This window comes from Bufo gargarizans, chromosome 2, assembly GCF_014858855.1.
Source record: "Bufo gargarizans isolate SCDJY-AF-19 chromosome 2, ASM1485885v1, whole genome shotgun sequence".
NCBI lineage: Eukaryota > Metazoa > Chordata > Amphibia > Anura > Bufonidae > Bufo > Bufo gargarizans.
The window spans coordinates 205290715-205305635 of record NC_058081.1 but is presented as its reverse complement, the minus strand read 5'-3'; the positions used below and the strand labels follow the sequence as shown (position 1 = coordinate 205305635).

At 43.1% G+C, this 14921-nt stretch overlaps 1 protein-coding gene across 2 annotated transcripts in view; it reads right to left on the bottom strand.

The window, feature by feature from the left end:
- SND1 (staphylococcal nuclease and tudor domain containing 1) overlaps positions 1 to 14921 on the bottom strand; it is a 602204-nt gene that overhangs the window by 315495 nt on the left and 271788 nt on the right. For both annotated transcript variants that reach the window (XM_044279946.1, XM_044279947.1), the window contains exon 15: positions 8384 to 8525. In XM_044279946.1, coding sequence (XP_044135881.1) covers positions 8384 to 8525 — 142 coding nt within the window. The remainder of the gene's footprint in view (positions 1 to 8383; positions 8526 to 14921) is intronic.

The following is a 14921-nucleotide window of genomic DNA, read 5'->3' as shown; positions in this document are numbered from 1 at the left end:
AATCACCATGGTAAAAGATCATGTGACGTACCATGTGATGACCGGAGTGACGTCATCGAAGGTCCTTAACTTGTATTTAATGGAGCAGCTCACCCCAGGTCCTGTTCATCAGCAGCGGAGACACAAGGAGATGCCGGGCTTCGCGAGCAAGTGGACTAAGGTGAGTTAAATTTTTTTTTATTTCTTTTTTTAACCCCTCTAGCGCTGGTTTACTATGCATTCTGTATTCAGAATGCTATTATTTTCCCTTATAACCATGTTATAAGGGAAAATAATAATGATCGGGTCTCCATCCCGATGGTCTCCTAGCAACCATGCGTGCAAATCGCACGGCATCCATACTTGCTTGCGGATGCCATCCGATTTTCACACACCCCATTCACTTCTATGGGGCTTGGGTCACGTCAAAATCAGAAAATATAGAGCATGCTGCGATTTCAACTGAACGCACAAGTGATGCGTTAAAAACATCGCTCATGTGCACAGCCCCATAGAAATGAATGGGTCAGGATTTAGTGCGGGTGCCATACGTTCGCCGCACGGATCGCACCCGCACGGAAAACTCGCCCGTGTGAAAGGGGCCTAAAGCTAGGCTTGCTGATTACAGACACCATTTTGTGTGGGAAAGAGTAGCCTAAACGCTTCGTGAATATGATTTTCCGACTAGTATTTAAAGCATTTTACCAATAAATGTGCACGCAGCTAGTAATGAACATTATTAAACTGTCAGTAGTGATGTCCAATACTTTAATAATAATAAGCAGCCTCCATTCACTTGGAGATGGACAGGGGAACTATTGCATGTGCAGTCCATCCCCAGTGTAAATGAAGGAGGCTGTGATGGACAGGATCCTCAATCATCAGCACAGCACCGGCACACAGGTCAGGGGACCTGCCTGTAATAATGAATTATGCATATAAAACGGCTGGACATCAGTGCTGATAGTTTAGTAATGCTTATTACCGGCTGCATGCATGTGCTGTTACTAGCAATGGTGCTCACTGACCCAGCACTAGACTGCTATCTGCCAGTGATTGGAGCAGAGCTTCCAATATTCTGCAAATAACACTGGATGAGCAATGGGTCCCTGGCAAAAGTAGACAATAATTCAAGATTTTCAATTTTGAGGTATAATTTTATTTAAAAAAAATCATGAGGTTGTTAGTTGGGACAGCAGCTCAGGAAGCAATCACACGGATGCTCCTCAGTTCCACATATAACAATAACTGCACGTCCTCAGTCATACACTGCTTACTTGATATGTTGCCCAAAAAAAAAAAAAAAAAAGGGTAATTCACTTTGGTACTAACAGACGTTCACTCTTGTTGGATTACCATAATGTGTGTCACATGAGAAAATGTGCCAAGAAAATGTGTTTATTAACCAAATACCGCTCTTAACCAACAGAAATTTGCTGGCTGCTCGTCATTATATTCAGCATGGAGAAAGAATAAAAAACTAAAAGCAGGAAAGCAATTCCAAGAATGATCCGTAGGGCAGTAGGTCTTAAGGAATACTCCGCAGACTCATCTCCCTCCACTTAGAATACATACCAATCTAATTGAGGCTTTCGTTCCCTGGATAATAAAGGAAATATGCAGCTTGTTAGCGCCAACGAATGTCCAACATGAATGCAATGAAAAGTTTTGCTGCATTTCCAGGTAACGAATATATCATCACCAATGAGACTACGCAAAAACGGTCAGTGGTATTCATAACCATCAGACCAATATTCAGATGCACAAAATATCAGCTAAAGACTTTAGAAAACATATTAATGGGATTTTCTAAGATTCTGATATTGATAACCTATCCTAGGCGGTGTCCTCTTAGGACAGGGAGGTCACGTTCATCGAGCATGTGGCCTCGGGTGAATGGGGCTGAGCTGCAATACCAAACACGACCACTATCCAATGGATGGTGCTGTGCTTGGTAAGCTGCAAGAAGGCTGTAGGAGCACTACAATCTTTTCAAACAGCTGATCGGTGGGGGTCCTGCGTGTCAGACCCCCCCCCTACCTATCTGATATTGATAACCTATCCTGAGGAGAGGCCAGCAATATGAATATCTCGGACAACCCCTTTAATACAAAGTACATTACTTTGTGCCTTGGTACCAAATCATATTATACACTGACTGGTCCACTGTGAGGGCTTAGTAATATTCACACAGGGCGGACCCTCTATCTGCTGACATTTAAGCAGACCTCATCCGCACTCTGAACACAGTAACCTGCAGACACTGGCAGCAGGCAGGCATTCAAATTCAGAACGTTTAGAAACACTCAAGTGAAATGACTTAGGAGCAACAGGCTCCCTGAACTACACAACAAAAGGCCGGGAGACAAAGCTGTGCGGGCAATTTGTGGTTCTTGAAAATCAGGCAAGTTAATTAGGAGGGAAACCAGACTGCCATTAAAGGGAATCAGTCTCCGGCGACCTCCTATAGACACAAAGCTGTGGTTCACCTGAATAAAATAGTATATATTTTTTTGCTGATAAGGGAGTCCTTTTCCACGTTCAGACACACTTTCTTAATATGCAAATAAGGATATGGTGCAATGAGGACGTCACCATTGCTCCCCTCATATCAGTGACCATCCCCTCACTCACTGTTTTGAGCGACAGAACCAGATCATGGTAAAGCAGTGAGTGAGGGGGATGGTCACAGAAATGAGGGGAGCTTGGGTGCAACAAGAGCAATGGTGATGTCCTCATTGGACCATAGGCCTAATTTGCATATTAAGAAGAGTTTAACTCAGGAACTGAGCCTCAGGTCAACAAAAGAAAAACACCGCACATAACTGGTACTAATAGAACATGCAATTGCAGACAAGAATAGGGCATGTTCTATTTTTTTTTTTCCGGGAACGGAAATGAGGACCCGGAAGTGCGGGTCCATATCTCCGGAGCTGGGCCGCACATCGTGTATTTTTTATTTCTATCAATGGGCTCCGATGAGCCAAAGTAAATTATTCGCAAAGTCGCGCATGACTTCATTGAATAACGTCAGTATAGCTTCGCTCAACACTAGGTAGGCCTATCCTGAAGAGGCGCTATTCCACATCTTGTCTGACAGCAGACATGCAAAGCTATGAGCATGGAGTAAGGTATCACTTTGCCTTGACATCCTATATTTCTTTAGAAATGAAAACTGACTGACTCCATTTATTAAAACCTTCGTCACTGCCAGGAAATTATCAATCTTATCGATAGACAAGATCTTCTGAGATCTAACCACTGCCTGACCAAGACATGCACCAGATCAGTGGGTTTCTAACAGCTGCCATCAGAACCTTCAGTTCAGAAAGGAAAAAAAAAATAAAAAATCTAAAAATAAATAAAACATCCGTTTTTTTTTATGGTTACTGAAATTAGGACTTTTCCTCACACTGCCTTACAGATATGGTCAAGGACAGCAGCAATTCTCTCAGCCCAAATAATACCCGAGAATGTACACAAATCTGCTTAGCTGAACAGACAATGATATTTCCGAAAAAGCGGTCTACAAGAATAATCAAAAACGTGAGGAAAGTTCTCCTCTGTGACAAGAAAGAACAGGTTTCAAGTTTGAGAAGGATTCAGCATCCAAGGATGAAGGCTTTTTCAGAACTGCATTATCACCTTTTTGAATACTGGAAGGACAGGTCCTACAACTGAATGTTTCTGAGGATTTTAACAAAGGGTTGTCCAAGAATTCTAAATCTTGGACAACAATGCTGTTGCTTGAAAAAAGGTCACCCGTTTCTTCAGTGCTGCTCTGGTTCTCCTGCCACTGCTTGTTTACAGACCGCAACGGTAACTATCCAGGATAGGGCACATGACTGCTGCAGCCAATTACTGACCCAATTAAAAGGGGTTTTCTGGGAGTTTTATATGGATGACCTAGCCTCTGCATAGGTCATCAGTATCTAAATCGGTGCAGGTGAGACAGTCGGGACCCTCGATCAGCTGTACTAGAAGGCATAGGCACTCACAGTAACTCCACAGCCATCTCAGCTTTTCCTAGGCCACATGGCCTAGGGGCAGATCAGTCTTAGGCCCCTTTCAAACGAGCGAGTTTTCCGCACGGGTGCAATGCGTGACGTGAACGCACAGCACCCTCACCGAATCCTGACCCATTAATTTCAATGGGTCTGTGTACATGAGCTTTGTATGTCACGCATCAGTTCTGCATTGCGTGAAAATCGCAGCATGTTCTATATTCTAGTTTTTCACACAGCCCTGGCCCCATAGAAGTGAATGGGGCTGCGTGAAAAACGCATTGCATCCGCAAGCAAGTGCGGGTGCGATGCGTTTTTCATTGATGGTTGCTAAGAGAGGTTGTTTGTAAACCTTCAGTTTTTTTATCACGCGGGTGAAAAACGCATCAAAACGCATTGCACCCACGTGGAAAAAACTGAACGCAATCGCAGACAAAACTGACTGAACTTGCTTGCAAAATAGTGCACCCTGAACGCATCCGGACCTAATCCGTCACGCTCGTGTGAAAGAGGCCTTATAGAAGTGAATGGGTATGAGCATGATGCCAACCCCAGAAGCTGTGCCTGGTAAGCAGAGAGAGGCCGTGGCATTCACAGGAGTGCCGGTGCCTTCTCAAACAGCTGATCGTTGCGGGTCCCGTGTCAGACTACTAAAATCTTAGCAAACCCTTTTAACTCAAACAGTGGGTCAGAACTGTGTACTTTCTGCTTCAGCAAGAACCATCAGTCACACAAACAAAAGCATCGACTTGCTTTCTTATGACCCAGTCTTAAAAGGATTGTAAAGCTTTTCTGGCATTTTTAACTGTGGGCAGCAGAATATCATAAAAGTTATAAATCTAGAGAGGAAAAAATTCACCTGCTCCCTTTCTTGGTCTTCTGGTCCCCCTTCCTGTAAATTTCCAGATTGACATGGTCATGCTGCAATGCTAACTGCTGGGGCACGTGCTGTAAGGGGACATGTAACCTCTGATGTAGTCACTTATTGCAACGGTGAACAGGGAACCCATCCATCTAGAAATTTACAGGACGAGGTGCAGAAGACCGCTAAAGGGGTTGGAACTGTGTGTTGGGAAGCATGAGTGTGATTTTTTTCATCAGGTCTAACATGCTGCTGCTCACAGTTAAACATTTTCCAAAGCCTTTTTTCAAAAGCAGCGAGGAGAGAGAAAAGTCAAAATGGCGGAAATCAGTTAATGAATTCTACCCGCGGTGCTTCAATAGTCTAGTATTCCAAAAAGACTATTCGCCTGATGCCAAAAATGTCTAAAATGCTGGTATGGGCTGGTAGCAAGCAATGCAGTCAAAAATCACGTAGCAAAACCCTCACATGTATAACAGCAAATTACCAAGTGATTTTTGGCATGCCCAGTTCATACAAGTAAAACACATTAGGGGAGATTTACTCATCAAAATGCACTGGAATTACTGTGCAACTAGCAAAGAAAAGCTGGCGTGCATGCTTTGGTCCACATTTATTATTTTTTACCCTTTTCAAGTCATCTTACAAGGTGGTATAGCTTAGTGGAAAAGGGGTCTGGTCTACTGGGTAAGGGAGAGGCTTTGGAAGAGACAATGGGGGGGGAATTTATCATCCCCCCACACCACTCTTTTTCAATATATGCTAATGAGCTCTAGGAGCAACAGGGGCATTGCCATTACTCCTAGAGCAGGCATGCTCAACCTGCGGCCCTCCAGCTGTTGCAAAACTACAACTCCCAACATGAATAGATAGCCTACAGCTATTAGGGCATGCTGGGAGTTATAGTTTTGCAACAGCTGGAGGGCTGCAGGTTGAGCATCTCTGTCCTAGAGGCTCTGCTCTCTCTGCAACTCTCTCCCCCATCTGCAAGGTGTTATGATGTTCTCACTGCCCGGCAGTGGAGAGGGGGCAGCAGTTGCAGAGCACTGGGCCTCCAAGTATAACGGCAACCCCCTCGTTGCTTCTAGAGGCTCACTTGCATATATAAAAAAAAAAATTAACATGGGGCCAACACAGAGGTCTTCAGCTGCCAAGCGCACGTGTTACAGATCAGCCAGTTTCATAGCAGCAAATCTGCTGACAGGTGCCCTTTAAACCCTCCAAATCATTAGTGGAGCACAAGCTGTGAGGCTACCCAGTGACTTTGCTAGTCTCTCAGTGCTGTATACACAGCCATCTTGGATTGCAGCGAGCAAAGATATGAAGTTACAGGGATTATAACGCGAGCAGAGAATTACAAGAACTCAAACGTTCCTGGGTGTTGTGATTCACTTCAATTATGTTGCAAGGATCCAAGTGCTACACAGTAATTTTTGGTCATCCAAAGTAGTTGTATAGCCTCAGCCTAAATGTCTCGTGGTAATACACCTTCACATTTTTTCTTTTGTGGTCTTCGGAAATTGGTCAATGTGACAATGTTGCGCTCACTCTAGAAAAGATTGTGCACCTCTGCCATAGCGGATGTACATCACAAAAGTTGTATGCAAAAGCTACATGTACATTACTAATTGTAAAATTATCCCCATGTAAATGTGATTAAATCTAACTTGATCAATTTTTTTCTTCCTTCGGCCTCGACCTGGTCCGATTTAACAGCAATTAGAGCTCTGTAGGTAATAGCAGTGGTGTCCCTAGTAACTATACCTAGTTCTCCATCTCCGTACATGAAAGTGCAGGATGCACAGAATAACTAGACTGCTGCATCACTCCAGCTATTGACAAGGAAAGCATGGAGAACTTGTAAAGAGAGAAACTGACAAATGATCAGTGATTTGGAGGCCACTAAATAGGATTTAGCAGGATGATGTGTATTTTGGTGAGAAAATACTAATTTCTACCGACATGTATGCAACAAGTAAAATATTATATTTGTCCCCTTCAAGTCACCTTGAATAGACTGGTACAAATATGAGGAAATCTGTCACAATCACCTAGATCACCATTTTTCCTACTGCCCATCATTCCCCCACTGTCTGGGTTTTCAGCGCAGCTTTCATTGCTGAAAGCAGAGGAACAGCGCTGTAGGAAAATAAAAAGGGACGTTTTGGATTCTTTATGCACAGTGAAAATCACGTATTACTGAAGATCATGGTGAAGAATCGTGGAGATAAATCACCTACTTTTAAAGGTAATCTATCATAAAATTCCATTAAGCTTGTATACAATATTCCAGAAATTTTGATAATCCACATGAGTTAGACTTACACAAGTCCATGACTAAAGGCTATATTATACCTGCCAATTTTTCCACAGATGATTGCTAATAAGCATTCATATGAACGCTCGTTAAGCAATCATCTTGCAGTGTAATACTGTAGCTGTTGGCCCAACTGCTCGTTCATCGGGCAATTGTGATTTTTAGGCATGTTTAAAAATTGTTTGACGGCATGGGGACAGTAGAAATCCCATACTGTGGAGGATATCGCTGCATGCAATAGGTTTTCCTGCTGACAATTGCTTGCTCAATTGGCCTGTGTAATGCAGGCTTAAGTTGGAGAGTACTTTAAGGCCCGTATAGATGACGACTGCACAGGCCTGAGAACTCAGTAAAGACACCAGCAACAAAGTCCAAAACTGGTTTTAGCAGTAAAGAATTTATTAAAAATTCTTGCAGGGATCAGAAACCTCCAGCACTCCAGCTGTTCTGAGACTACAACTCCAAGAATCCTCCTTTCACTTCTATAGGAGTTACAAGAACAGCCAAGTAAATGTGCATGCTGGGAGTTGTAGCTGGAGTGCCGAAGGTTGCTGACCTCCCTCGTCCTAGTGGCTGTCAGTTCTGGAGCCTGCGTTAATGAACAGAATGGGCTTGTTGTACTTCCCTTCAAGCCACCAAACAGTGGGATTTCCCAATCTGGAAACCTTTACAGGATTCTCAGTATAGTTCACATCCTCCCTTATGTCAGCCTTCAATTCCAGTGCATTCTGGAGCAATGACAGAGCGAGCAAACTGAAACCCTGACACACAGCTCATGTGAAGCCAATAGAGATCTACAAGGGACGGATTGCAGGATGCACACTTTCTTCTGGTTGGAAACTCAAGGTATGTGTCGTCCAAAGAGCATGTAGACTAGTAATGGCCAAATAGTACAGAGACTAGCATACCCTCGTTTTAGGCCACTAGTGTGGGGTTCCTGACAAATGAAATAGCAAAAACTGCATCCTTGAAGGTTTATGCTTCAGTGTATGTGTATCTATTGGCAAACCATATGGGCACTTGAGTGCTGACCAGAGCTGTCAGCTAATGTCCATCTTAAACACGTTAACAGCTAGTATGTACTCTGCTAAAGAACATTTTTCTTTAATAATAGAGGTGGCAGATTATTCAAGTGAGCAAATAGATGGATGTAGAACAGAACAATGCGGGACTGGACAGAATTGTTAAACATGGTAACCTCCCTGTACCCTGCTCACTTACCAGCCAGGAGAAAGGTGATGAGGCAGGTTTCCTTCGGCATGTAAAGCTTGAGCCTGGACCCACTGAACACATACTCTACAATTGCTTCTGAACGCCCAGCTCTCTGCAGGAAAGGGAGAAACTGTTTCGCTTTCTGGGTATCCTGGGAAATTAAAGAAAAAAACATTTACATAGTAAACATTAGGTCAACCTGCATAGCTAGAACTACTACAATGGATATAAAGTGGACAGAATAAAATACAGTCTTCTACTGAGCATTATTGATCACGGAGCCTATGACTGATCAGCCAATGGTCTTAACCAATGGAACTTTAGGGATTTATATTATATGTCAGGGATCTGCAACCTCCAACACTCCAGCTGTTCTGAAACTACAACTCCCAGAATCCTCCTTTCACATCCATGAAAATTACAACAAAAGGTCAATAAAATAATTTCCTCTGTCTGCCAACAGTCATCTGGTGTCAGGCCAAATTCTGCTCTGAATCTAGAACTTGGGTCTCTGGTCTATATCTATCTATTTGCCAATCAGTCATATGCAGTCTATTGTAAGCCTGCATGGCTGCTAACAGCCAAGGAGAAGATGGACAGTGTTCAGCTGGACTACTAAAAAGTATGTAGTAAAGAAAGTGTCCTGACATCACTACATTTACACAGAAATCGTGCTACAAGTCAAAATAGGCTGAAGAGCAACCATAGCAATTTCCATTTGGCATACCATAACCAACAATTGGCTTAAAGGGGTTGGCTGAGATTTTGATAGCCTATCCTAGTGATAGGTCAGTAATATCACATCCCAGAACCCCCGCCAATCAGCTGGTTAAATAGGTTGTGAAGTTCTGGTGAGCACTGCAGTTTGTTCCTGGCCCAGGGATGTCGCCTTCATCAGTTACATAGTTCTAACCCAAGTGAACAGGGCTGAGCGGTGAAAACAAAGCACAGCCATATCCAATGGACGCTGCTGTGCTTGGTAACCTGCAACGAGACTCCTTCAAAATGCTGACCGTGAGAATACAAATCTCAGAAAACCCCTTTCTTTAAGGTCTACATATGTGTGCTGTGATAACTGAAATACCAGCAGTATTGCACTGCACACTCCTAAGTCAATTATCCTTCCTACTAACAAGACCATTGCCTTGCTTAGCTTGTAACACAAAGTAAAAAATAAACTCTTCTCCCAGATGTAAATGACTAGTCTTTGCCAACATTAATACAGACCTCCTGGAGAGGCTGACCCGTGGCGGAGATCATATTACCTGGTCCCTGCCACTGGGTTCGGCGTCTGCTCTTCCTTTCCCTGCAGCACTGAAAACATCCTGCGACAGGAGGGCATGCCACTACGCTGCAGCCAATCAGAGTGCCACAGCAGTGACCAGATTCCCTTGCATGACAACTGGTCATTTGATACACTGCTAGTTTCCATAGTTAAGACCACCCTTCAATCCAACAGCTGGGCCTGTGCTTAAAGAGGACCTTTCACTAGAATAAAACATCTAAACTATACAGACATGTAGAGCGGCGCCCAGGGATCTCCCTGCACTTACTGTTATACCTGGGCGCCGCTCCGTTCTCCCGGTATAGCCTCCGGTATCTTCATAGTTAGGCTCCACCCAGGGGAACCTGCCATGATTATCCATTGTAAGCTATGGACCAGTCATGAGGCCACCTGACCACTGGATATGAAGAGGCACTGTACATGGGTCCATTGTACCAATCACATTGGTGGAGGAAACATACAATCTTAATATGTGAACACGCCCAAAGAGATCAGGAATGTCAGCATGTGTCCTATGTCTGTCATTTTGATTCCAGCCTAATTTATTTCACAGTGCACTGAACCTGCAGTTGTATACAAGCTAAGATGTACATCATTTACAGTTCTCATTGACAGCCTGGTGTTTTCAAGAAAACCTCATTGCTGCCATGACCACTTTAATAACCATGCAGGTTAATGTCACAGTCCTGTCACCATAGGACTTTTCCCTATCCTGGAATATATACCTTGCCTTGGCATCTACACTTAAATATCATTGACAATTCTAGTACTTCTATCTGGTAGACATAGTAATCGAAACCTTCTGACAACATAATTTTCAAAAATCACAGGTTACAACCAAAATGCATTCTGGCAACATTAGAGTTACAATGAAGGCGCTGCACAGACAATGCTCCGTGTGCGATGAATACAGGGCAGCCCTGAACTCCACGCAGCAGAAAATCCCAAAGACTTCATCCACTACACCATTCATGCCGCTTCTGCACAGGTCATGTTGGGTTCTCACTCTTGGTTCAGACTCTCAATGAAATTTCTTCTCCCATGTTATTGTCCTGTACATACTGTGCTTAGATGATAACATTGTCTGCAGCTCCCATTCAAAGGCTCTCATGCAGCACAAAGTGCCAGGTCTCTAGTGCTTCAGTATATGTACAGACCTTGTAGAGTGCGAGCCAGCGTACCTGCTGTTACTTGTACGCAACTCTCCTGCCACCCCTTAAAAGAGACTGTGAAGAGATTTACTTTCTGCTAATCATGACCACCTTAAAAGGGCGATACTTTTAGTAAGCTACTCAGAATGGCGTAAAAACAAAAAAAAAAAAAAAAAAACATCTCAATCAATCCCCCTGCCACCGCAGGTCTACACTTCCAGGTCCCGGCTCACCGCGTAGGAGATGACTGCTCAAAAAAAATGACTAGCCGCAGCAGTTACCATTAATCCTCACAATACTTCATTATGGGAAATAAATATATATATAACCCTGTCACACAGCTGGGGCAGGGTAGATGGTTCTGAACTGCGTGATGGACTCCATCATTTAAAAGGGGATTTGAAGGTGCATCAACATCCTTTAAAATAACCATATACAGACGTGGACAAAATTGTTGGTACCCTTTGGTCAATGAAAGAAAAAGTCACAATGGTCACAGAAATAACTTTAATCTGACAAAAGTAATAATAAATTAAAATTCTATAAATGTTAACCAATGAAAGTCAGACATTGTTTTTCAACCATGCTTCAACAGAATTATGTAAAAAAATAAACTCATGAAACAGGCATGGACAAAAATGATGGTACCCCTAACTTAATATTTTGTTGCGCAACCTTTTGAGGCAATCACTGCAATCAAACGCTTCCTGTAACTGTCAATGAGACATCTGCACCTCTCAGCAGGTATTTTGGCCCACTCCTCATGAGCAAACTGCTCCAGTTGTGTCCGGTTTGAAGGGTGCCTTTTCCAGACTGCATGTTTCAGCTCCTTCCAAAGATGCTCAATAGGATTGAGGTCAGGGCTCATAGAAGGCCACTTTAGAATAGTCCAATTTTTTCCTCTTAGCCATTCTTGGGTGTTTTTAGCGGTGTGTTTTGGGTCATTGTCCTGTTGCAAGACCCATGACCTGCGACTGAGACCAAGCTTTCTGACACTGGCTAGTACATTTCTCTCTAGAATTCCTTGATAGTCTTGAGATTTCATTGTACCCTGCACAGATTCAAGACACCCTGTGCCAGACGCAGCAAAGCAGCCCCAGAACATAACAGAGCCTCCTCCATGTTTCACAGTAGGGACAGTGTTCTTTTCTTGATATGCTTCATTTTTTCGTCTGTGAACATACAGCTGATGTGCCTTGGCAAAAACTTCGATTTTTGTCTCATCTGTCCACAGGACATTCTCCCAGAAGCTTTGTGGCTTGTCAACATGTAGTTTGGCATATTCCAGTCTTGCTTTTTTATGATTCGTTTTCAACAATGGTGTCCTCCTTGGTCGTCTCCCATGTAGTCCACTTTGGCTCAAACAACGACGGATGGTGCGATCTGACACTGATGTTCCTTGAGCATGAAGTTCACCTTGAATCTCTTTAGAAGTCTTTCTAGGCTCTTTTGTTACCATTCGGATTATCCGTCTCTTAGATTTGTCATCAATTTTCCTCCTGCGGCCACGTCCAGGGAGGTTGGCTACAGTCCCATGGATCTTAAACTTATGAATAATATGTGCAACTGTACTCACAGGAACATCTAGTTGCTTGGAGATGGTCTTATAGCCTTTACCTTTAACATGCTTGTCTATAATTTTCTTTCTGATCTCTTGAGACAGCTCTTTCCTTTGCTTCCTCTGGTCCATGTCGAGTGTGGTACACACCATATCACCAAACAACACAGTGATTACCTGGAGCCATATATATAGGCCCAATGGCTGATTACAAGGTTGTAGACACCTGTGATGCTAATTAGTGGACACACCTTGAATTAACATGTCCCTTTGGTCACATTATGTTCTGTGTTTTCTAGGGGTACCATCATTTTTGTCCATGCCTGTTTCATGAGTTTATTTTTTTACATAATTCTGTTGAAGCATGGTTGAAAAACAATGTCTGACTTTCATTGGTTAACATTTATAGAATTTTAATTTATTATTACTTTTGTCAGATTAAAGTTATTTCTGTGACCATTGTGACTTTTTCTTTCATTGACCAAAGGGTACCAACAATTTTGTCCACGTCTGTATAAAGATCACTGTCATTTTGTAATGTATATATGTTTTTACCTTAATTGCTCCTGTCCATTATGCACCGTGGTCACATGACCATGTCCATGCAGCTCTTATTTCCTGTGAAGTTCTGTCCATGGATGTGTCAAAGTAGAAACTAGCTAAGTGGGAGGAGCAATACACTAGCTGGGTGTTAGGGGTGGTACTGAAGCTGCGGCAGAGAAGTGCATCATGGGTTTGGTTGGATACAGTAACAGGAAGTGCTACTTACAGGTGGTAAACCAGAGCAATTTGGTTATATGGTGAAAATGGGTCAGGAGGGTCCAAATTGGAAAATAAAATGCGTGAAGATGTACATGATCATATCTGTAAACCGTATACCCCAGATAACCCTTGCAGCGCTGGGGTCCTAGGTTAGAATCCGACCGAGAACATCTGCATGGAGTTTGTATGTTCTCCCCGTGTTTGTGTGGTTTTCCTCCGGGTACTCCGGTTTCCTTCTACACTCCAAAGACATACTGATAGGGAACTTAGATTGTCAGCCCCATTGGGGAGAGTTGGTTGCTAATGTCTGTAAAGCGCTGCGGAATATAGTAGCACTATATAAGTGCATAAAATAAACAATCTTTATGGTGCAGCCTGACTATTACGCAGCACTTCACAATTCAATATTATTGGATGGGAAGCATTCATCCAACAGGTCCACAATCACTGCCATTCCTACACTTAGAGTCCAAACTAGTATACGCTTCTTGATTCCTGCTTGACACAGGAGATGCCTGCTCAGCCAATCACTGGGCACAATATTGCTCCACCCTTGGTTGTGTGGGCATCATGAACATTTTCCTGTTTGTCTAATTGGGACCTGGAAAGTGGAAACCAGAAGGGATCCAATAACTAATCGTATATAAAAAGGTAGCACTTTTTTTCATAAATGTCATTCTGCCCCTTATATAAAAATGTATCCCGATGGACAACCTCTTTAAACAAACTGACACTTCAATTTCAATTTAATAACGTTTTATGTACAAAAACAATTGCAATATCTGAAATAAATTGAAAGGAACCAAAATCCACTATCTACTCATGTATGTATCCATGACATTAGATTTCTCCCAGTAAGTGTCAAGTGACCAGGACTACAGAATAAAACGTTCCCATCAAACATTCTATGTCCAAATGTCTAGTATTACAGTGGATGGACGCATTAGTATCCTTGTCATCCTGGTATATGCAGAGAACAACTGTCACTGATTGAATATGAAAACTGTGCCCTTATAGTGGCTTCAGTACTAGGCTGCAAAGGAGTTAATGGCGTTTCACACTGCCACCGGCTCAGCTAAGAATAATGCTTACTCTTTTCACAGCAGATTTAGTTTGTGACTGTGGTCAGAGTATTGGGTACACTGAAGGTAGGATTTAACGTTGTTCTGAAAATGGGCTTCAAAAGCTTCCTGCACTATGCAGCTTGCACTTTAAAGAGGACCTGTCACCACTCCTGACATGCTTGGTTTAATAGCTTCATGCATTCCCCATGTAATAACAATTCTGGAGCCTCTATTCCTATGGCTTTATGTTGTGCCATTCCTTTATTATTTCTACTAGAAGTTATGAATAAATTGCCAGCAGTCAGGGTACAGAGGGGAGGTAACAAGTTGGGGGGGGTAACCTGCACAGTGACTATCAGGTCAATTTTACCATTGTCAGACTGCAGGTACAATTCCCCCCCCCCCCCCCCATATGAGTGCGGGACAATAGTCCCGCGGGCGGCCCGACGTCCACAGCATTATTGTAATCTATGATGCGGTGTGCTCCCGTGTGCACAATCAATGCCGCTCCTGGACATATGGCCCGCTCACGGACCGCATGTCTTGGAGGGCATGTGCAAGACGCCTAACAGTTAAGGTCAGTCAGTAAGCAAGGCTTCAATCATTGTGTTGTCTTATACCACAGACAGTTGCCAAAGCATGATAGCGCAGGAATTTTAAGGAACAATCCCGCAGTATGGCTACTGTAAGTTGACATCACAAAGCAGAGTCCATCAAGGATCAACAA